The sequence below is a fragment of the Phocoena phocoena genome, chromosome X (genome assembly GCF_963924675.1).
Source record: "Phocoena phocoena chromosome X, mPhoPho1.1, whole genome shotgun sequence".
NCBI lineage: Eukaryota > Metazoa > Chordata > Mammalia > Artiodactyla > Phocoenidae > Phocoena > Phocoena phocoena.
The window spans coordinates 27,725,744-27,750,337 of record NC_089240.1 but is presented as its reverse complement, the minus strand read 5'-3'; the positions used below and the strand labels follow the sequence as shown (position 1 = coordinate 27,750,337).

General features: G+C 37.8%; 1 protein-coding gene across 2 annotated transcripts in view; it reads left to right on the top strand.

Moving 5' to 3' along the window:
* The window catches only part of DMD (dystrophin), a 2,035,184-nt gene that overhangs the window by 1,268,720 nt on the left and 741,870 nt on the right, over positions 1 to 24,594 (top strand). For both annotated transcript variants that reach the window (XM_065901098.1, XM_065901100.1), the window contains one exon: positions 15,613 to 15,714. In XM_065901098.1, coding sequence (XP_065757170.1) covers positions 15,613 to 15,714 — 102 coding nt within the window. The remainder of the gene's footprint in view (positions 1 to 15,612; positions 15,715 to 24,594) is intronic.

Below are 24,594 nucleotides of genomic sequence, written 5' to 3'. Positions count from 1 at the left end.
TTAGACATTATCTTCGAGAGATGTGGGAGCTATTCAAGAGAGGTGCCTGGCAAACTCTCAAATTTGAGGAGTGTCAGACCAAAAAAGGAAGAGCAGTCAGGAGATGATTGAGGTAGTTGAGGAGCAACATGGTCCTGGATGAGGACTTTGGTGGTAGGAATGAAGAGGAGGAGATAATTTAAAGAACTGTATTTCAAATTATTGCTGGTGACCCATTGCTAAGTCATGAAATCAACGTAATAAATAAGTAGTGTGTGGCACAATAGAATATATCACGTCGTCGTATTGTATTTATTGCATGTGGTATGGGTAAGTATTTTGTAAAGCTGTTATTTTTGTTTACATATTTCATTTTTGTTTCTAATTTTGAGAGAATCTGCATGGTCCTTTTATACAAAATGACTTGGTACTCTGTCAGTAAGTTCATACTGGGTTATTTATTATAAGGTTGAAAATGAATTCATCCTTCAAGACAAACTTTAAAAGAGCAAATCATTTTCTTTATTGAAAAAATAATACTTTCTTGTGGTACAAAATTCAAATCCTCCCTTGAATCTCCATCTTTCATCCACTCAGTTTCTCTCCCCATAGGTGCCAAGGTTATCAGTTTCTTCAATAGCACTCCAAGGATAGGACATGAGTGTGTGTTTGTGTATATATTCTTTCCTTCTCCTGTCTTCTTTAAAAAAGAAAGACACACGCACAAAGAAAACCAAACAATTGGTAGGATACTATAAACACTGTTTCTGAATAGTGTTTTTTTCCCCACTTAATGTTATATACTGACACTTATTTTCCATATTAGCACTTTAAGAATGTTCTCATTTTTGCAGTTGAATACTATTGTATTCTAAGGACGTACCACAACTCATTTGACCAACGTTCCAATTAATGAACATTTAGTTGGTTTTCAGGTTTTGCTCCTGCAACAATATGACAGTGTATAACTTTATGCTCATGTCATCTCTCACATTGCTAGTATCCCCATAGGTTAAGTTCCTAGCAGTAAAATGACTAGGTCAAAATGGCATTTGTTATTTTAGTAAATATGGCCAAATTGCTCTTCATAGAGCACTCCCATCAGTAATATGAAGTTTTTTCCCGGACACCTTTGCCAACTCATTGTCATCAACCTTTTTGATCTTTGCTAAGCAAGAAAAAATGACATCTCATTGTCATTTTAATTTGCATTCTTTTGAGTGAGGCTGAACTTTTTTCAGAATCACAAAATGTTTCAGTCATTTGTAATTTCCTTTTCTGTGCACTGTTCGTTACATTCATTTCCAATTTTTTCCCCTATAGGTTATTGGTCTTTTTCTTATTAATACAAATACAGTTTACAACTTGAAGTTTAAAAAAAAATGTTTTTTTAACAAGGATTTTAATGAATTTTCCTTATGACAAATAGATTCTAGTCTGGAGGTTATAACCTGAAAGTATTAAAACAAACCTTTGAATTGCATAGGAATGGGTCTTTGCCCTTTTTGGCAAACAGTCCTGTACAGAATCTCAATGTGATGACAAATTATAGAGTAAGTACGGATTTAATTTTCTCAAAAAATTTGGAACCGCTGTGTAAATATTTGCCTTCTCTGTGTATCAGTCTAGCTATACGTAATGGCTATGACAGGGTTTGTCTTTTTAAAGCACTTGTGTCAACTGGCTCCCATTCTTTCAAAATATTTCATTAACTGAAGAAGGCTTGTAGGTTCTTCCTGCATTGCATTTTCTAACCAAATCTTAAATAACTAGTTAGAAGCTTAAAATTTTATTCCCACACCTTATTTTTCCTTTAGAAAATAAAAACTGCACTTTTCCAGTCTTCCAGACCACCCATCGTGGTTTGCTGTTTGACTTGCCGGTCTCATTAGTGTCCTGACATGTAATTTATCTAGATCAAGAGAGTCAATTCTGAGCAGCTGGGGACTTTCTAATCTCTTTACCCATCTTGGGCACCAGTTCCCTCTCATAGCTGTTTGTCTTATTCTTTGCAGTCAGAATATCATCCCTCTTTACATACAGAAACAAACCCAATAGGAATTAAAGGGTTCCCAGTTCTATTTTCCATTCACTAATATTATACCATCTTCTCCAAAAGCAGACCTATCCTTTCCTTGATCATTCTATTGGTCAAATATACCTTTAAAAGCCATTTAGTCACCCTCAACCATTTTTATACTTTGTTAAAATCATGCTTTCATTGCACTACAGTTTTAATTTTTTACTTACCAGTCTTCCATTCTCCGTTAAGAGCAAGTTTACATAATGATACATTAGAGTAGGTTATGTGAGAACATTTGAAACAGTGTTAGCATTAGTTTTTTAATTTCCCTCAAAAGAAAGCTCTGCCCTGCACACGGATACCATCCCTTTCTCAGTATGTGTGAAGGAGAAATATGGGACCACTTCTAACAGTTTTCAAACAACTTCTGTTTAAGTGAATGAATGAACCACCTGGTTTACCAACTATATTGCCCAAGGGATGGGTTTGATTGGCAGACAGAATGCAGGGTGGAAACAATGGATGTTAAATGAGGAAGGTTTTGAACTTGCAACTTACCACCTTTGGTGGCAGTGAGTGTTTGTAGAAAATAACAGGCTGGATTTTCAGATACTTTCAGAAATGCTGTGCACTTGCCTTTTGCAGTACTCAAAAAGTACCATTTTTCTGATCATGGCTTAAAAAAAAATACAACCGCCTTTCTTGCTTCTCTGTCTCAAAAAAGCTATATCGGACTTCCCTGGTGGCACAATGGTTAAGAATCCGCCTGCCAATGCAGGGGACACGGATTCGAGCCCTGGTCCGGGAAGATCCCACATGCCACGGAGCAACTAAGCCCGTGCGCCACAACTATTGAGCCTACGCTCTAGAGCCCACGAGCCACAACTACCGAGCCCGTGTGCTGCAACTACAGAAGCCCACGTGCCTAGAGCCCGTGTTCTGCAACAAGAGAAGCCACCGCAATGAGAAGCCCACGCACTGCAACGAAGAGTAGCCCCCGCTCACCGCCACTAGAGAAAGCCCACGCACAGCAACGAAGACCCAATGCGGCCAAAATTAAACAAATATTTTTTTAAAAAAGCTATATCCATGAAGCTGTTTATTCATAAAGCTGTATCACTGAAAGATAAATGTTATATCCATAAGTATAGAAATGAATTAAAATTCTAGGCTTAACACTTACCCATTCCCAATTCTAGTATACATCATGTAGAGCCATGCTTCTCAAACTCTAATGTAGGCGGAATAACCTGAGAATCTTTGTCAGATGCAGTTCCTTGGTGATACTGATGCCACTGGTCTGGGAACTACACTTTGAGAAACATCGTGATGGATTCTTAAGTAGGCAAATAGTCATAAATATAATAAACATGCAGGAGGAGACGTATAGATATGTCTTGGGGGTCAGATACTGACTCACACAGATGCAACGTCTTTATTTATTCCTCACTGACCTGCATAAGCTTCCCGCATGTTGGGTAGTGAGGAAAAAGGATCTCACTCTGAAACAAATTTACCAGTCTCTTTATATGTGTTGGTATTACTTGGGTAACTCGCCAGTCTTTCAGATTCCTTTAACCTTCTGCTCCTAAGATGGCATGTGGATCGGCAGGTGAGAGAAAATTACATGACGTACATGACCTACAGGCCTCAGTGCCGGTCTCTGTACTCTCCTTGACCCTCTGGTCTCTGTTCCAGTGCCCCTTGTGTGCCTGGTGAGTGTGTCTACCCTACTGACTTCATGGCTGGGAACTTGTATTTTCATCAGGAAATGCCATGCTCTGCTTATTTGACTCTATTGGTTGCTAAAGGAATCCTTAAACCTGTGAGTTACCACAGAAGAATACTTAAAATTCTAAATACGTAATTATGATACCTCTAGAAGCAAGTATGACTATCGTTATGGGTAAGGATGACTGCCAAGAAGTTACAGCAACGTAAGGCCACTCATTATACTTTTCTGAGGGGGGAGGGTGTGGACTTGGTGTTTACAGATAGAATATTGTATCAGGTGCTGTGGGGGAAGACAAAAGCGAGAGAAGCTATGGCCATAATCTTTGTGAGTTTATTTTAAAAGGGGAGGAAAAAGACAAATGCACAGAAAAATCGTTTAACACTAACGAGAACACTTTAAGAAATACTTATTTCAAGTAAAGCTGTTTTACTGTTCATTTGCCATCTCATAAACTTATACCAATTTAAACTTCCACTCATATTTAACAGTTTAAAAAACTACTGAAATGACTGATGGACATTAATTTAAAGATAAGTACCTCTAATGAAATTCTATAGCATTCTAAAAATAGTGCTCTAAGGAATGCCATGGCAATATTTGCTCTTGAATATACAGTTCTGTATCCTGAGATTTCACTTATTATATTAATTTCTGTGCCATTGAGAATAGGTGTAAATTATAAATCTAATTAACAAATACAATTCTAGGTTGTCTATTAAAAGTACTCCTTTCATCTAAGAGACAAAATTAGCTGATGTTACTACATTCTGTAGTCAGTTATACATGACTTAGCAATTACCTTCGTATTCCAAATACTTCCAAATTACCACCTATCTTCAGTTCTCCTTTTCATGTATTTCTCTCATTCTTCCTGGCTATCCTTCAGAAAGTAGCATTAGTATAACCAGGTGTATTCACTTACGTGTTGGAAAAGAAGTATGTGTATATATTATGTATGGAGTTACACATCTTATGGAGGATACCAAATACCTCAATATATATCTGATATACATATTTTGAAAAAGAAACACCTTAGTTGTAAATTAACTACTTAAATTATCACCCAGTGTAAATGCATTTAATTTGCTCTGTAATTTCAAAACAGTATATATTAGAAACTGGGAGTTTGCATGCCCAATACTTCTGATGCCACAGCTTCCAATTTCTGAATACTTCATTGCCTCCTCTGGAAATAATGAATATTTAGCAGTTACTCGTCATAAGAAGGCACAATGTGTATAGTTAATAAAAGCAGCCATAATTATTTAACTTGGACTATTTTAATAATAGTTTTAATTTTAAGATTAAACTCAAGATGCATTTATAATAATAACTGATTTTATAACATGCTAGTCATTCCAATGAAATTGATTTTCTTGAAATTAATAATTCAAGCGTTCAAAAGGCAAAATATGGAAGCACTCACAAGAAAGTATAGGATATAACTAAAATTCTACTTATTGACCCATGAAATTACAAAGCCATGTGTGCATACTTTTAATTTTCAGGACTTTCTGAGAGAACTTTTGTGAATAGCAGGTAGAGAAAATATGGATAGATAAGCATCTCTGTCTTTTACATTATTTGTAGTAGATGATAAGAAACATAAAATTAATAATTCATGGTAACATTGATTACAATATATCGTCTAGTATTAGCATAGTAATAGGTATTAGTGATTTACATAATTGGAGAGATAACACAAATACAAAATTAGGCACACATACATATACATTCCTATGCTTCACTCAAAACTAGACGAATGGGGCTTCCCTGGTGGCGCAGTGGTTGAGAGTCCGTCTGCCGATGCAGGGGACACGAGTTCGTGCCCCGGTCCGGAAGGATCCCACATGCCGCGGAGCTCCTGGGCCCGTGAGCCATGGCCTCTGGGCCTGCGCGTCTGGAGCCTGTGCTCCGCAACGGGAGAGGCCACAACAGTGAGAGGCCCGCGTACAGCAAAAAAAAAAAAAAAAAAACTAGACGAATGGTATCTGAGATTATACCATGCATATGACATTATAGCTGAAGTCAGATTTATTAGAGACAGCATTATTCTTTTATTGTCTTTAATATCTTCAGTGAGTCAGTTATGAATAGAAACATTAAGTTTAACTTATGACTAAGTTAAATAGAATTTTGGACACCATATAAAGTAAGAACAATGATTTAAAGTGCCTTTAGGATAGAGAAGTAATCTGTTAAAAAGTATTTCTGATTTGAATAGGAACAAAACAATAGGGTTATGAGATTCCATATGAGTAATCATTAGGTTGTTTCCAATTTTTCACTAACGTGAACAGTGCTGAAAGAGCATTCTTTGTAGGTCTCCTCATAAACCATGTGACAATACCTAGAAGTAGAATTGCTGGCTCATCAGAATATTCATATCTTTATTATATATCGTAAATTGCTTTCCACAGCAACAGGAAATGGCACAAATGTATTACATTAATTTGCATATCGGTGGTTAAACAGTTTTTCATGTTTCTTGGCCATTCAGATTTTTCTCTCCATGAGTTGGCTCTTCACATTCTTGGCCCAATTTTCTGTTAGTTTGTTTGGTTTCTCTCACAGATGATATGAGTTCTCTGTATATTCTGGACTCTAGCAGTTATATGAATCTAAAATACAGGTCCATAGTTCCTTACCCAAAACGTTATCATTGACTTTACAGGAGACCGATGAAATATGCTCACCTTGCTGGAATGGTAGAAATCATAGAAAGTTGCAAGACTATAAAAACTAAGTACGGCAGAGTAATTGAAGACCTAGGACCCAAGATGAAAGCTAACGTGTTGTGTGAACCAAAGAAGGGGCTTTAGTCCATCATGTGTTATTTTCCTTCTTTTCAGAAACCTTCATGTTTGCTTTGTTTTCTCTACGTGTTTAAGGAAAAGCTGTTTAGAAGAGAGATCTCGGATGTTTTTGTTGCTGTTTTTTTTAAATACAAGCTTAATTCAGCAACTCATTTGATTCTTTGAGTTTACAAGTTATTGAAGAATTTAGAAAGAGTTGCTTTATATAATGACTATAATTTTGGTACAACACTTAACAGTAAAAACAAAGCATCTTTCATTTTTTTGAAGTGTATGTCAGTCATGAAGTCAGAATTGAATTGCTCTTTGCTTTCAATGACAATTTTCCTAACTGCTGTTTTATATTTTAAAAAGAAACTTCTAGTGTTTAATAATACTTACTTTTTCAAGGACTATGTCCATTTACCATATGGATGATAATTTAGGGTTGTGCCATATCAGTTAGAAATAATGCAAATACCATTAGCCAAGGTGAATGTACAGAGAAAGGAAAAGATGATGCAGAGACCTGGAAAAATTACTTTGTTATATATGTCTCTCTATTCTGAAGAATCCACTGTGTTCCTTAATCCCTTTGGGTTATTTAAAGCAATGTTTTGAGGAGCAATTCAGCTGGAAGGGAAACATGCGATTATGGTTAGAGTTCATCAGAACCACATTCATATGCAGGATATGCATCAGACAGACCAGGGTTCAAATCTCACATCCACTATTTGTTAGCTTGTGCCTTAAGCGAGTTTCTTAACCTCTCGTGACTGTAGTTTTCTAATCTGAAAAATGATAATAATGTCCGCTGAACGGCTCTGCAGTGGAGATTGAATGAGACTACTTAAAATGATTAATGTTAAGTGCGTAGCAGAGTGTTTGTACTTGGTAAGTTCTCAATAAATGGTAGCAGTTAGTATTACCTTTGCATATACTAAATCATTTGATCCTGACCTACTATGAATATCCTGGTCACATACCATATTTCATTGTTTCTGAGACACCATTGATTAGAATATGCATCGTTATTTTATCTGTCACTAAGAAAAAAGTGCTGCCAAGTAGACTATGGCATACCATCATTTGTAAAATGTATCCCAATTCAGAGCAGTATATTTGTGGAAATAAAATGTGGGTCTTAGAAATGATTCTTGTCAAGCCCGTCAGTGAGTCTTCTTATGTGCAACTGAACAAGGCTAGCATTAACCACATGCAGCTTTAAATTCACTTAGAAGGCTACGGGAACAGAAGCACAGCTTCCCAGGAAGGCGGGATCAGGCATCTCTCTTCAGTGGGCTTGGAATACACAGCAGTTTGTACAACATTCGCCGAGCCATCCAAGAGCCTCTCTCTTTGCAGCACCTGTACACTCTCAGATGATAGTTCAAGTAAAAAGAAAGCAGGCTCACGCAGTGGTGCTGGGTCAACCCTGGCCTAGAAGCTTCATGGGTCCCAGGAGCTAATGTCTTATAACACAGACAGAGTTTCCAAGATCCTTGAAAGGTACATGCTCAATTACAAGAGTTACTGCGCTCAGGGGACCCCCAAAACTATCACTTTCCCTTACACATTTGTAGTTCAAATGTAGAACTCTTAAGCCAGGTGTAATTTACCAGTCTTTTTTTTTTTTTTTTTTTTTTTTTTTTTTTTTTTGCAGAAGCAATGCTGCCTACTAACACATTTGACATTGCAATTTTATCAGGTTTCCAGGGAAAATACAGCTAGAAAGTTCTTTGAAGGTCAAAGTCTGATGCAGAGGGGAAAAAGTTGTTTTTAACCCTGTATCCACAATAATCTCTCTCACTTTCATCCATTTTATAATTAAAGATACTGAAATTAGAGAATTTAAGTAACTTGCCCCAGCTCAGGATTTCATAAGCCTAGAACTCATATGTTCTTATCCCTAGTCTGATTACTTCCAAGAACACTGTAATACATCAAAGCAGAAGTCAGCAAACTATAGTCCAAGGGCCAAATTCAGTCCACTCTGTCTTTTTGTAAATAGTTATTGAAACACAGCCACGCTCATTTGTTTGCATATTGTCTATGGTTGCTTTTACATGATAGTGGCAGACTCCAGGTATGACAGGAACCGTGTGACCCACAACGCCTAAAATATTTGTTGAGCCCTCTCTAAAGTATAACTATAAATTGTTTGACTGTGTCTATATAAAGATGTAAAAGGCAAAATGTCACTTGTGTTTTATCTTTAAAAATATCATTTTTCTGTGTACCTGAAGGTTTTTAGAGTCACAAATGCCAATCCTAACCATTTCTCTCGATCAGCCGTTGGCTAACTTTTTCTGCAAAGGGCCAAATAGCAAGGGTTTTAGAATATGTTTTAGGATTTATGGGCCATATGGTCTTTATTGCAATTAGTCAATTCATGCCAGGGTTGGAGTTTAGATAACCAGGCTGAAGAGCCCACACTCTTCACCACTAAGGACTTAGGAACATAGTAAAACCTGGAGAGCACCAGTTTCAATGAATGAGACTGCTTCAAGCAGTGTCCTGTGCTATTAAACCAGATCAGAGATTTAGTCCTCATTTAAGAACTGTATGTATAAAGATTTTTGGAGTAAGTACATTGGGTTTCAGCAAGCAAGTACTTCCCTCCAAGCAATGTAGATTTAACAAACCCTCTTGGGAGTCTGCTCATAATTACTGTCTATTCTCTGCATTCTTTCAGTCTAATCTTAACACAGCAGCCAGAATGATGTTAAAAAATAAGTCAGATCATATCACTCCTCTGCTGAAAACCCTCCTGTGCCTCGTAATATCACTCAGAGTAACAGCCCAAGTCCTCACATAATTGCCCTGCAGGACCTACCCTCCCCGATCTCTCTGGCTTGCTTCCCTTGCTCGGTAGACTTCTCTTACCCTGGCTTCCTTATACTTGCATTGCTCATGCCAGACACACACCTGCCACAGGGCCTTTGCACTTGTTGTTGCCCTTGCATGGATCTGCTCCAGATTGTGGATCTGCTCCAAATTGTTCTTTCCTGAAATACTGCTTGATTCATTCCCTCAGTCCCTCCTAATGTTTTCTCAAATGTCACCTTCTCAGTGAGCCTTTTCCCCTGGAGGCACTTTCTCAAATGTCCACCTCCCATGTTCCCTTAGCTCACACATACACCTCCTATCCCCACTTGATGCTTTGTTCTGTTTTGTTTTGTTTTCACTTTAGCACTTTTCATCCTTGGATGTGCCGTAATTTATATTTTATCGTCCATGCTTCCCATTAGAATGTAAACTTCACAAGAACAGAAAAATTTTGTCTTTTATTGACTGTTATATATCCAGTATCAAAATAGTATTTAGAACATAATAGGTGCTTTTATATTCAGTATATATTTACTGAATGAATTGATTAGTATGCTGGGGAGGGTTGGGTAAGATTTTGTTTGCCAAAGGCATTCTACCGCCAAAAGGACTTTGAAACCCCATCTTTATGAATGGAGGGCTTCTACAAGTGGCTTCTGGGTATCAGTCTCATTACCTGATGGTCACACCTATGTCCACTCTTTGGTTGGCCTTGAATATTCCGAGTGTGTACCTTAATAGATTCTATCTTCTTGGCTTCAAAACACTTGCCACTTTAAAAATCAATATGGCACTATATTTTGTATATTTGGCCAGATTATTTTTGAAATCCATAAATCTCTAAATCAGAAGAAAACCTCCCTTTGGTGGGCTGCCCTTGATTAGCTCAGAATGGAAAGAGAGGACCTGTCATTCTTTGTCAATCAGCTTGGCACGTACTTGACAGGCTGCAGTTACAGTGAAGGAGAGTCGTGTTGCTGTGGTCTAGCAAACCTAATTGTAGATAAATAAAAGAATAGTCACTCAGCATGAGGGAAAAGAGAAAGAAACTCAGCTGTACAATGTTGTGTTTTTCCATCCATCAGCCTTCATTTGTCAGAGTCTGCCTGACGATCTAAGCCAGAGAAGTCAGGCTCTAACACAATATTGATTCCATTTCATTTTTCGTTTCTTGCCACCCTTTTTAGCAAACAGTTTGTATACGGAATGAGAGACAGTGCAGTCAATATATGTGACTAGAGCCCATTTATTTGAAAGGCTTACTTTGTTTCTTCTCCCCAGAAAGCCATATATTTGTTTGCTTGTTTCACTATAACATTGTAATTGTCAGCTCTTGCTGCAGTAACAAATGACCCCCCAAATCCCAGTGACTTGCAAGAACAAACATTGATCACTCATCCACGTGACTGCAGATCAGCGGCAGCTTTACTCTACACTATGGGTCAAGTTCAGATTTTCTCATCCTAGGCTGTGGATCTGCTCCAAATGTCTTCTCATTCCAGAACCCAGGCTGAAAGAGCAGCTTCTTTATGATACATTATTCTCTCATGGTGGAAGGCAGGAACTAGAGGTACTAGCAAATCCTGGATTGCCTTTAAAGACCTAGCTCAGAGCTGTCATGCAGTCATGTCTGCCCACAGTCCATTGACCTAAGTGAGGCATGTGGTAAAGCCCAAAGTCAACGGGGAAGAGAGTGTATTCACCCACCCTTTTTATGTTGTGATATATATTTTTATGTATATATACACACATATATATATACATACATATTGATATATTCTAAGGTTAGCAATAAGTAAAATGATAGAAATATAAATAAATTTAAAATAATAAAGGAAAACAAGGCAAAATGTAGCTCTCTTATATTATCCTTAGCACCAAATTTCTAGTTTAAAAAAAGTGTGCAATCAGTTTAATATTGAATTAGAAATACAGTAGTCAATGAATAAATTCTTAGAGAATATAAGGGTACATTAATTTGCATATGATTCGTTACTTTCATCCTCAAAGGGGTTGTTCAGTCTTTTTTACCACTAACCGTTGCTTCGCTGCTCGTCAGACCAACACCACCAGCAATATTAATGCTGTCTAATAAGAAATAAGACTGACGGTGCTCAGAGAGTTACCCCATTCTGAAAACCTATCAAGGCTGGATTTTTCTAAAGTACACTGCAGTATTCTCCTAGTATTGATGAAGGGTTATTCCTATTACCTATTTAATAAAAATTATATACTTAAAATTATGCATGAGATTTTAGTGAACTGTCAATACTATGTTGGGAGAAAAACTCTAGTTACGTCATAAGGGTCTTGACTCCTGGTGCGCAATCTTATATTACAGGGGATATATTAAGGATAAGGCAGAGGGAAAAACTTAAATGGAAATGTTCTATTATTAGAAGTGAGATTTTTTTGGTTGAAATCCCATGAAGACTTTCTTGTCTGAATGTTCTTTGAAGTTGAACACTTCCTACTTACAAAAAACTGGCCACTATAATTAGCTGTGTTTCCATTTTAGTGGTGACCTCCTTCACCTTATCTTAAATCATATAAAGATGTGAGGCCGTTTGTGAGATAAAAGATTTACTCAAACCAATTCTCTGACCTGGATATCAGCAGTTTGGCAATTGTAAACCCACAAAGAGACACCCTTGGAGCTTTTTAAAAGCTATGTAAGAATTTATTTTCCGGTGGGAAGAGGCAGGATTTTCTCTCATTTATACACTGGAAGGATACTATAGAATGTATTGGAGTTAAAGAAGAGGAAAAAAATTAACGTGATAGTAAGAGATGTGGCTGCCAGTTTTAGCATGTGCACATACACATGCACACACATACACGCTATACTCAACAAAGGAGGGATAAAGTGGAGGTTTAGTGATACACACTTCCCGGTAATAATATCAACTCTGCCATTTGCAAGCTACATGGCCTTGGACAATTGACTTAATCTCCCTCAGTTTTAGCATCTGCAAAATTAGATAATACCCTTTCTTTTTTTATAAATTTATTTATTTGTGGCTGTGTTGGGTCTTCGTTGCTGTGCGCGGGCTTTCTCTAGTTGCGGCGAGCGGGGTCTGCTCTTCGGTGCGGTGCGCAGGCTTCTCACTGCAGTGGCTTCTCTTCTTGTGGAGCACGGGCTCTAGGCGCGCAGGCTTCAGTAGTTGTGGCACGTGTGCTCTAGAGCGCAGGCTCAGTAGTTGTGGCACACGGGCTTAGTTGCTCCATCCCAGACCAGGGATGGAACCCGTGTCTCCTGCATTGGCAGGTGTATTCTTAACCACTGCGCCACCAGGGAAGTCCCAGATACTACCCTTTTTGTAGGAGTGTAAGTATGAGGGAAAAATGTATGAAACATACAGTGTTTTGACATATGGTAAAGTCTTAGCAACTCTGGTTTGTTAATATTATCATAGTGACATAATCACTCTAGCAGTCACTCTAGCAGTTGGTTGATGTTTTCAGCACAGCTAAAGATTTCAGCTTTTTCTTATCTCCGCATAGCCATGTGATTTGGCTGGGCTTTTTTGTTTGTTTGCTTGCTTTTCAATTTTTCCATGTCAAGTTTTAATTGCATGGAGGGATATCAAAATTTTTAAATTTGTCTCACACATACTTTCATTTTTTTCATGGTGACGATCAGCTTGTCATAGTGTATTTTTTCACACCAGCTTAAGAAAACTATGCTAAGGGACATTTTAAGGAAATTTAATTGTATTTACTACAGTTGACCCTTCAAGCAATAAAATTCGACCCTCAATAAGTGACCTATCTTTTAACTAATACATTCACACTACAAGTAAATGTAGTGAGGTAAATTGTAGAAATGTATCTTCAAAATGTTCTTTCTAAAGTAGTTTATCAAAGGTGCATATCATTAGATATCTAGTTCTCCAAAAAATTGCGAAGGGAAAGTACCCACAAAGAATTAAGAGCTGAACATGATTTCTCTCACCCATTGCTCTATTTCTGTTAGACCGGGTGTAAATCTTATCCAGGTACTTAAACTCTCCATTATTTCATTAAAGGACGAAGAGGTGGCAATAGTGTTGATGAAAGGACGTGCTACTAGGAAACATTTCTATAAACGGAAGTGATGTGACTTTGCAGTGCTCATTCATCAGAGGGCTAAATCTAGGGCAAATTCAGTGGCCTGAAGAGGAAATATTTTACTTTCTGCAGTTGCGAAACATAGACATTTCACATGGCATGCCACCTTTTCCACAGTCCATCTAATAAGCACCACCTTAGAACTTGGAGCTCTAAGTAATATTGGGGCTGCTCTCATGTCAGCCTTGCTGCTGTTTCTGTTCATTTGCCAGTGAAACTTGCATGAATTAAAATTTGTGTGTTTATTTCCTGAGGGACTTCCTTGTCATATCCAATGCAGTCTTTTAATCCTGGTTATTTGCCAGTGCCTTCTCAATAGTGGCATCGATTCTCTGTGATCTTTGGAACTCTTTATTTGCGATTGAAGACTAGGGGCAGGGAGAGAAAGGTGTTAGTGCTCGTCATTTACTGCATACCTGAAACAGTGACTATTTGTGCTCATTTTCTGAAGGTATAGAATTTACACTGGGTGTACTTATAAATCATTTTTAAAGGAAGAAGGAAGTACCCAACCCTCACAAAGTACACTCCGATTTTGAACTTGTTACAGTTTTGCAATTTGTTTGAAAACAAATCACGTTTAGAACTTTTTATCATAAAGAGTAAATTGATACTTACAATTCTAGGTTTGTTTCTTCCAGAATTATTGTCTCTAAAGGTGATGTGTGTGTGTGTGTGTGTGGCACACGCACCCATTTAACACATGGAGTTAGTCTTCGTGTTATGGACCCTTTTAACCAAAGTGCCTACCTCCCATTGCTATTTATTATAAGAACTGAAGAAATAATCCTTCTCAAGAGCATGTGATGAGCACTCACACGTTACAGGACATCCTACTGCGCCATATAAGATTACAGTAATTTGGGTTCAGAGGACACCCTGCTCAGATGAGCTGAGAGAGGACAGGTACAAACACGGTGGATAGAGGAAACAGTGGCATGAAGACACGTATACACAGCAGTGCTGGGAGGCTACAGGGTAGGAGTGGGAGGAAGAGGGATATGTGTTAATCAGGAGTTGCCATCTGGGGAGGATTGCCAGGCCCTGACTGACGCCTGACATTGATTAATCGATACTCCATCCTAGTGTTTAACAAGTGTTACATCCAAAAAGTCTTCTGTAATATTTAACTTCACTTCCTTCAGCTTCAATTTATGCACGTTTCCTTTGTCCTCTCTTCAGGAGAGCAAGACAGCACCCAGTAGCAAAGCACTTTATATTCATATATCTGAAGAGGATGCTTTTTTCTTGTGTTGTGTTTTGTTTCGTTTTTTTGGTCATACGGTCATGCTTCAATCTTCTCCAGACTAAGGAAAAACACATTTTTAAAGATAATTTAATCATTCCTCAAAAAGCCTATTTAATTTGACTGCTTAATAATCAATAAGCCTTGATACTGTGCTTTAAGGGTTTACTTTTTGGAAAGAAAGTTAATAATTTTGACAATGATGTGGAAAGATTTATTTGGTTTCTATTTCAAAATAAAATTTTGGGACCAGAGTCCCGAGAAGAATCCTGTTAAAATAAGAGGTTTGTGGAGTAAAATGGACATTAGGATTACTGAGATTATTGAAGCTAACAATAGTATTTATCCATATTAATCATATTCATGGATCATACTTCTCGTTATTGCATTCTACTTTTTGGAAAAATATAAAGTGTCTCTTTCTATATAATAGTATTATGACATAACTCAAGAAGATTCGGGGTAAATTTTTTAAACTTTGGTGTGTTTCACAAAGACCTCCATTTCTTTTTTTTTTTTTTTTTTTTTTTTTTTTTTTGCGGTACGCGGGCGTCTCACTGCTGTGGCCTCTCCCGTTGCGGAGCACAGGCTCCGGACGCGCAGGCTCAGCGGCCACGGCTCATGGATCAGCTGCTCCGCGGCATGTGGGATCCTCCTGGGCCGGGGCACGAACCCGTGTCCCCTGCATCGGCAGGCGGACTCTCAACCACTGCGCCACCAGGGAAGCCCAAAGACCTCCATTTCTTTTCTCTGCACTGAAAACTACTTTGTGCCCCTATGTACTGTGCAGAAATTGATCTGCAATACATGTGGAGTCTCCAAGGGTATATTTAAATTTAGTAATTTTATTGCTAACTGTGAAATTAATCTGTACTGTATGTGCTCTTTTCCCCAGGAAACTGAAGTAGCAGTTCAAGCTAAACAGCCGGATGTGGAAGGGATTTTGTCTAAAGGGCAGCATTTGTACAAGGAAAAACCAGCCACTCAGCCCGTGAAGGTAATGAAGCAACCTCTAGCAATATCCATTACCTCATAATGGGTTATGCTTCCCCGTTGTACATTTGCCATTGACATGGTCTATTTATTATCGATGAAATAACTTGTAAAGAAATATTGGCCATCCTGCAATAGGAGAGGCAGAGCTATCTTTTTGATCAACATATCCTATTTATGTATTGTGATCTTAAGGCTATTAACGAGTCATTGCATTAAAGGACTCATTTCTGTCCTGATGCGCTGCCATCAATACAAAGAGTACTCCCACCTTCAAGGTAGATTAAATTCTTTGAGGTTCTGTTGCTTCGCTTGCCAGCCTTGATGCTTTTCATATCGTTTGGCTTAATTCAAATCAAGCTACTGCATCATACTGTCTGTCTCCAACAGCTGTAAAGAATCACAATATGGTCCATGACCTTTCTTTTCTCTGTTGCTCTTTCTTATGAAAGAGGAAAATCAGCATTCGGGCTTCAGTACTTTATTGGGTCAAGAATTTTTAGTGGAATGTCATGTAATTGCTTCTCTCTTCAATAAAAAGCTGGCCAGGGAGAAAGCTTTCTACTTCTTTCCTTTCCCCATGTGCATTTTGAAGCCTAGGACACATTTATTCACAGGGCTATTACATGAAGAGAGAAATGGGAAACCAGCTCAGTTTTCAAAAAATAGCTAATCAATGGCTTCCACTTGCTAATGAGGGTCCAGTGATAAATAGACGTTAGGTGTAGGTCACCTTATTTTCTGTACCTGACCAAAATTATAATGGCTCCCATTATGATGAAGGTTCCCAAGAGCCTGTAATGGTGGCTGTTTATTCATCAGTCCTGGTTTCTCTAGCTACTGTTGCAGGCTGAGATTTAGTGGGCCTCACCCTCATGTTTAAAACTGCTCTAAAACAGTGCAGGTCAATAACCTCATTATACAGAAGTAGTTTGTCCTTGCAGATAACACTGCCATGACTTACACTGTGTCGCTTCATTTCTAGAAGCTTGTTTGTTTTCCTTACAGTTTACAAGGGGCTTTTTCTTAGGTAAATTTAAAGTTTCAGCCTAAACGCAATGCCCAAACACCAGGTGGTGAAAGGCACGGATTTCCTCTGTAGATATCGATAGACATTTATACAGGAATACATCGTCCCCACTCCTAACATCCCCCCAAAATAATTTGCATCCAGTGCAGGCCTGGTATGATAATTTTCATAAAGTAGCAATGTGTACAGTATTTAGATTGGAGAGCTAGAAAAGGTCCTGAAAGCAGCAGATTTCAGGGTTTCTTTTGATGCTCTAGAGAAAGCCAGTCCCCAAGCAGACAGCTTTCTCGATTAACAGAGTGACTTTCATAGCAAGCAATGAGACAGACCAATGGACCATTTTGTAGGTCTGTTCTGCCTACTCTTGTTTGATCCTCAAAGACTTTATGCAGGATTTGGCATAATTGTTACAGATTACAGACATGCATTTCAATTGGCTTTTGCTTTAGTGCCTTTATTAAAAAACAGAGGGAAAGCCTTAATTGAAAGTCAACGAGAAAATTTTTGTTTTCATTGTATGTAAACAATCCAGGCAGTTGAAGCTAATTTATCATACCCTCAACTCCTGGGCCACTGTGAGATCTAATTTCTATTGTAGCATTAGTGACATAAGAGGGGAATTACCTTTCTGAAGTGAAAGCGAAAGCAAGGAGGTGTTAACGTCCTTCACTTTCATATCCCTTGAAACAACTGTGTAGAGACAGCCCTCTTCTTTCTTTTCTCTTTCCCTCCTTCCCCATGTCCTCTCAAATCAGTTCATGGGGGAGAAGCACAGCTTAAGTGAAAACTCATTCCTCCTCTACCATTTACCCCTCAAGTTTGGAGAGGAATCACCGTATCAGGTTCACAGTGGCAAAAGGGCAAGATTGATTTGGGAGATCAGGAGTGTGGAGAAATAGATTCTTCACGTGCAGCTTTTGATAAGGGCCATGACCTTGGACACACTTGAAGATTAGCTGGGGCTTGTGGTAGCCTAAAACTCTAGAGGCTAAAAAACTACCTCATCGTTCAAAACCTGGAACCCAGCGATACAAGGTAGCAAGCTGTGGGGACTGTTTAAACCTCTGCATGGATCAAAACCTTCTTTTTAAAGATTAGGGATGATTTTTCTAAAGGGTGAGCCATTGCTCTGATAGTACATAAACAAAGCCTGTTTTAGACTTTGACTTCATATATCAAAATTTTGCCCTTCCTAATGCCTTTCCACCTTAACTTTGAGGTTTCTCACTCCGTAATAGAAGGGAAAAGGGTACAAGTAGCCTGCAGTACATTTTCATGATAGAAGTTTGTTTTTTGTCTTGGGGAGGAGGTACATTTAGAAACTGTAACAATTATAAAGAAGATGGTGATAGTCTTTAAAAAGAAAATGAAAATCCCTCATGGTGTGTATATAAGATCCAGTATCTAAATGGATAAGTAGTATGTCCACCACTTGCAGAGATTCTAGTTAAGGACACATCAGAAAATGATTCTGTTTCTTAGAAAATTGACTGTCTATTGGCACCTCCACATTCCGCATCAGACAAGCTGTCTGCTTACCTCCTACGCTCACCTCCCAAGCTGAGTCCTGTTTGGGAGCTGGGCTCATCCCTGTTCAGTTTTTTTCCCTTTTTCTTAACTTTATCAACTTCTCTAGGATTTATTTAATTTTCAAAGATGGTAAATTTTTAGTTTCTTTTTTTGTCATCCCTAGCTAAACGTCTTCCTTTTTTTCTTTGAGGATTTCCTGATAAAGATCAAACATATATTATGAAACAGTTCTACTCATGACATAAATATAGCACTAGATCTCTAATGCAAAATTACTGGAAAAATCTTAGAATAATATGATTGAAGAAATAAGCATCTTTGTTTTGCTTTCTATCTCTTATCTCGCTCTCTCTCCCCCTACACACACGCACATACTTTTATTTCATTTGATTTGTACCTTGTTCCTTCATCTTAACTTCAGAAGTTGTTGAACATTGGTTGGATGAGTTCAATAAATTGTTTAACATTTTGATTAAGTTATACTTTTGGTAATAGTATTTTATGATAATACTGTTAATCATTTTAATGTGTTCCATTTTCCACAGAGTAATGAGTAGGTTCCTCAATAGCACCAAATTTAGCAGTTAAAAAGCAACAAAAACAACTTCCATCAGTAGCAACAATATCGACAGCTACAAAAAAAAGCCATTTGTTATTCGATTTAAAAAAATGTTAACTCTCTTTTGAACTTAAGCATTTAGATAACATTTTCTTGTATCTGTACTGATTCTTTAACTTAATTTGGAACACTGCTCTTTATGTTAAAAATTTTTAAATGTGTGTATATATTTTGAAATACTTATATCACCTTCCATTATTAGAACTGAGAACATTAACAGAATTTAAAATGTCTTAGTAACTTGGTAAAGTGATAAGATCACACCAGCTGTTTGCTTTGCTAACTTTTTAGATTATCCAAAAAAAATCTTAACATGAATCTAATAATATATTTTATTACTGCTCTTGATTTTTTTTTAAATATAAGAAAAAAAATAAGGTATTTGGAGCTTTCTATATTTGGCCAAAGGGTTCCACCCCAACCTTTAACACAAAAATAATTACTGTAAACAAATGGTCAAGAGGCCAATTATAATCTTCCAGGCATCATTTCCCCCAATATAAGCTGCAAAATGACAGCATCATTAGTCATTTTCAATTATAGTCAGTCAAAACCAGGGGTGTTTCATTTTCCCAGCTGTTTTGTTGTTAATTAACTAGATTAAGCTGTTTTATTTTTCCTCCTGAGTTTGTTCTACTGCCAACATCAACATCTTAACATTTCCAAAAACGTCTTTGGGTTTATTTATTTATTTTTTTGCCTGATAATTTAAAATATATCACTCACAACAGATGTGCATCTCAAAATTTGTATATGGTATAGCAGGTCAAGTGGTATCTTGTTGGTGGTCAGATGTTGCCCAATTAGATATTACGGTTATAACAATATTTGGATTTTATAAATCATCTATCCGGCATATGATCTCATTTACCTGGTGCAACTTTTTTTTTGGTAACATCAGAATCAATAGCAAGATAACAGATATGAGTTTGTCCCCCCAAATGAACAGATCCATTTTGACTGACTTATTTGATAAACACAATTTCCGTGTCAATGATAACAGAAGCAGTTCAGAGAAGAATCATAGAGCATAACAGTATTAGAGAAATTTTATAATTTATTAATACATAAGTAGGAGAATTTCATTTTTTAATGCAAATTAGCTTCACAACTGAGTAAAAAGTCTTGACTATGAGAGGTTGAATAAATGGTAATCACTTATGCTTGAATATAAGGAGAGCCCCACTTTCCCTCTGAGAAGACAAACTTTATAATAAATTTTTGAGCAACTGATAGAATCATTTAGGAATGTGGATGAGATTGTCAAATGCCTAATTATATTTAATTTCTTAATTGATTAGCACTTCCATATTTGAAATCTCACATTTTATAAAATAACACACTAATTAGGAACATTGCTTTTGCCACATTTGTATTTTATGGAAAGAGTTCATTCATAGATGTATATTCCAGGGCTCTAGAGCTTACTGTCTTCCTTCTAAGTGATTTGCAGTATGGCAGTGTTTGGATCCCCGTATGGTGCCGTTAAACCTCTCTGTCCAAAGACAGCTAGGACGATAACTATAATAAAAACATTAGAATTATTTAGCTTACTGTAGCAAAGGAGAAGGCCCTCAAGAGAGACTGTGGGGCATCTCAGTTAGAGGGCATTGGCAAGAGCTGGCTGAATGATTCTAAAGAGGAATTAGGGAGGAGGAAGCCATTTTGGAGTGGATGCTTTCAAGAAATGGAGTCAATGTGGTGATCAGGTATCTAACGTTAAATTTTTATCTAGAAGGTGAAAGGATTAAAGCAGGGCAGAGCTGTCACTGTTAAAGAAGTAGCAGTGCCTCATATTCGTCATTTTTGTGGTGGCAGAGTGGCCTTGTCTCTGTCTAGTTTATTTTCTGTGACTGTTTTTTTTTTTTTTTTTTTGCGGTACGCGGGCCTCTCACTGTTGTGGCTTTTCCCGTTGCGGAGCACAGGCTCCGGACGCACAGGCTCAGCGGCCATGGCTCACGGGCCCAGCCGCTCCGCGGCATGTGGGATCTTCCCGGACCGGGGCACGAACCCGCATCCCCTGCATCGGCAGGCGGACTCTCAACCACTGCGCCACCAGGGAAGCCCTCTGTGACTGTTTTTTTAATGTTCACTTGGGACCATCACACCTAGCTAGCTGCCAGTTACCAGAAGGACCGTTTTTCACTTCTTCAGTGTTCTCACTGGAATATTTATCCCTAACTTCGGTGCCCATTCCCAAAATATTAGGAGAGATAACCTTTTCATTTTTCTTAGATGTGAATTATTTACACCCCATCAGAATAACTTATTGTTTTGCTTTTTAAAATTATCTTTAAAAGACTTGTTTACAATGACCTTTACCACTTGTGTGAGGTTATACCCTAGGAATAATTGCTACTGGTTTATCAATTTTCTTCACTTCCTTTTTTTTTAATTAACCAATTCTGGCTGATGACTTATATAAGCATCCCAAATTCATATTTCTTGAGATTATTTCAGGCTACTGTGCAACTCTGTTGTTCAAAATAAAACAATCGAAACCCAAAAGACATTATAAGCTAGTATGAACTGACTCTTTTGTGAGGAACTATTTTGGGGAACAGTCTCAATTTAGACCTACTCAGTAGTTCATGCTGGAACTGGACAAGCATTTTAGACTTTTGAATTTCACCCCTGGTCCTCAGTTGTATTAATTGCATTTATAGAGACAGACATGGAGACATAGATGTTTCATTTACAATATTCACATGCACGTCTGTGTATATAAAGCCACAGGTGGATTCATTTATTTATGTAGCAGATATTAATATCATGCCAAACATTTGACACAAGAGAAAAATATAAGATTTTCAAATTTTGAAATCCCAAGTTCAGGTAGTTTAGAATTATATTCCATTTTAAATTTAAAAAGGAAACCTATATTCAGAAATAATTTTTCTTGTAATTTCTGCTCTTCATAAAGAAGAAATTTCACATTCTTTGATATAATAGTCTTAACATTTAATGACTAACTCCAAGTAAATTATATACAGCAGAAAACAATGCTCGGGTGCAAATGCCCGCTGTAATGAAATTAGTTTTGCCCTTTTAAAAAATGATCTCAGGGGCTTCCCTGGTGGCCCAGTGGTTGAGAATCTGCCTGCTAATGCAGGGGACACGGGTTCGAGCCCTGGTCTGGGCAGATCCCACATGCCGCGGAGCGACTAGGCCCGTGAGCCACAACTACTGAGCCTGCGCATCTGGAGCCTGTGCTCCGCAACAAGGTAGGCCCGCGCACCGCGATGAAGAGTGGCCCCCGCTTGCCACAACTAGAGAAAGCCGTCGCACAGAAACGAAGACCCAAAACAGCAAAAATAAATAAATTAATTAATTTTCAAAAAAAAAGTAAAGGTCAATAGTTAAAATTAAAAAAAAAAAAATGACCTCAGAGTTCCTCCTTTTTGGTAAAACAAGTTTACTATGACTGTTGAGTTTTGAGCTCTTGTGAAGAAAGCCTGGGATCTGCAATTTGCTTAGCTATTCAAAGTTTGAAAACTCTAGAAATCTAATCAAGAGTAGGACTTGCTAACTATTATTCCTCTAATTTTATATTTAAAGATGTTGGAATTTAGACATACATTTGATTCCCTTAAATTTGGTTAAAGGTTATTAACATGATTAGCAAATTACCTCTTACAGATTTTTATGAGCACAGCTTAAAGTTTATTATGTGAAGAACGCTGCATTAGCTGCTGCAGCCAAACCTTTTTTGCTCCCCAAAGGAACTTTACAGCCTAATAGAAAAGATGAGAGAATTAAAAATCTGGGCCCATGCCAGAGAACCAAAAAGCAAAACCAAACCAAGCAAAAAAGAACTTCCATAATATATAAATAATCAATTTCAACTCTACACCAGGTACTTGAAGAAGTTGTAAGGGTGTTTTTGTGACCAGCTGAATCAAAATCTATAGCCATTTTATGTGATGTTGTTTGCTAATAATTATGAAAGATTGGGAAACATACACTTCTGAGCTTCTTGCATTTTTGACACTTTGCAGTATCCTCAGATGTTTGTGGTACATTGGGGGTTACTGCTTAATTTTTAAAATCTCTACATCTGAAATTATATGGATATCTCATTTAACCATCTGGAAATAACAATGGGCAAGATAACATTCTAATAAATGAATAGACCATTCTAAGTTTTATGTATTAATAAAAGGGAATTGAATATATAAACATGTTATTTTCAGGATAGCCTAAACCAAATCTTCTAAGCGTTGAAATATTTTCATTTTAACTATTTTAATGAAAACTTCATTGACTGTCTTCTGTTCTGCTTCATTAAGCGGTGCATAATAGCTAACGAGCAATTTTACAGTACTTTAGAGTTCACAGAGTTCGTTTCATGTAAAATATCTCATTTAGTTTCTCCAACATAAGTATGGGTTAGGTGGTAGTGTTATATCCACGTTTCAAGGATGATGAATTTGAGAGACCTACCTGATTTGCCAGTGATCACACAACCAGTAGTAATGAGTTAGGACTGGAATCCAGGACTTCTGATTCTAAAACACAGTGTAATTTAAAGTTTTCTTAATTTGCAGGGTCATCATTATAAGCATCGATTATTGTCCTATTTCATTGTACAGTTATTGATGCCAAAAACTTGGCCTCTATGCACTGGTGCCTCCTAATTGAATCTCGGAGACAGAGTTTGGGGTGAAGTAGAAAAGATTAGCTTTATTGCTTTGCCAGGCAAAGGGGGATACAGCGGGCTCATGCCCTTCAAAACTGTGTGTCCCAACCTGGGAGAATTTGGTGAGGAGTTTTATAGCAGTGGTTCAAGGGTGGGGTTGCTGATAAGGATCTGGGTGTGTGCAGGGCCTGCATTCCTTTAATCTGGCCTCAGGGGGTCTACTGGTGAGCTTCTGCAGTTCTTGAGGTTATCAAACTGTGACCTTCTCTCTGGAATGAAGAATGCTTCATCAAGGAGTTAGCATCTTCCATTTGTTGGGGGTTTTAGTTCTGCCAAAGAGCTCAAAGATACTGTTATGTGTATCTTTTGAGGTGGAACCAGGATTCTGTCCCAAGGCTGCACTATTGTTTTTTGACTGCTCCTCCTTTGTCTTCACATCCCCTCCCTTCCCTGATTAGCAACTGTTCCAACCTGCCCTTTGGAACTCAAGTGAGGTCACAAAGGCTGAATGAAGCCTATTTCTTACAAACAAGAAATGGGGGACACAGAAAGACTTGTGTCCAGGAGCCCCGCCGGATCCTGTTCAGTTTCATCATGTGCATGGAATATGAAGTTCAGTACTGATCACTGTTGCTTCAGTTGAGACCCAGATGAAGTAATTTTCTTTTAGAAGCCAGGTTGTAAGATAAATACTTTAAATATTAGAATCTAACTCAATGCAGTGAGATGCTTACACCATGAGAAGAAAGTGAAACCTAAGCCAACTGTAGAAACAGCAAATTCCCATCTCTCCTCACCCACTCACTATGGGGCCATATGCTTATCGAGCGGAAGAGTGGGCAGATCTCAGCAGTATGTAAATCAGTCTCTAATCTCCCTCTCCCTCTCCCAGCATATATAGGTGACTTCCTATAGGTTAAATGATGTATGATGAGACTTCACCACCTGCTGCACTCTTATCCCTTCAATAAATGACCAAGATCATGACATTTTCTAGTTGTCTACTTTTACATTTATTGTCTCTTCACTATTATCTATTGCTCTTTTGCATAGATATATATATTCA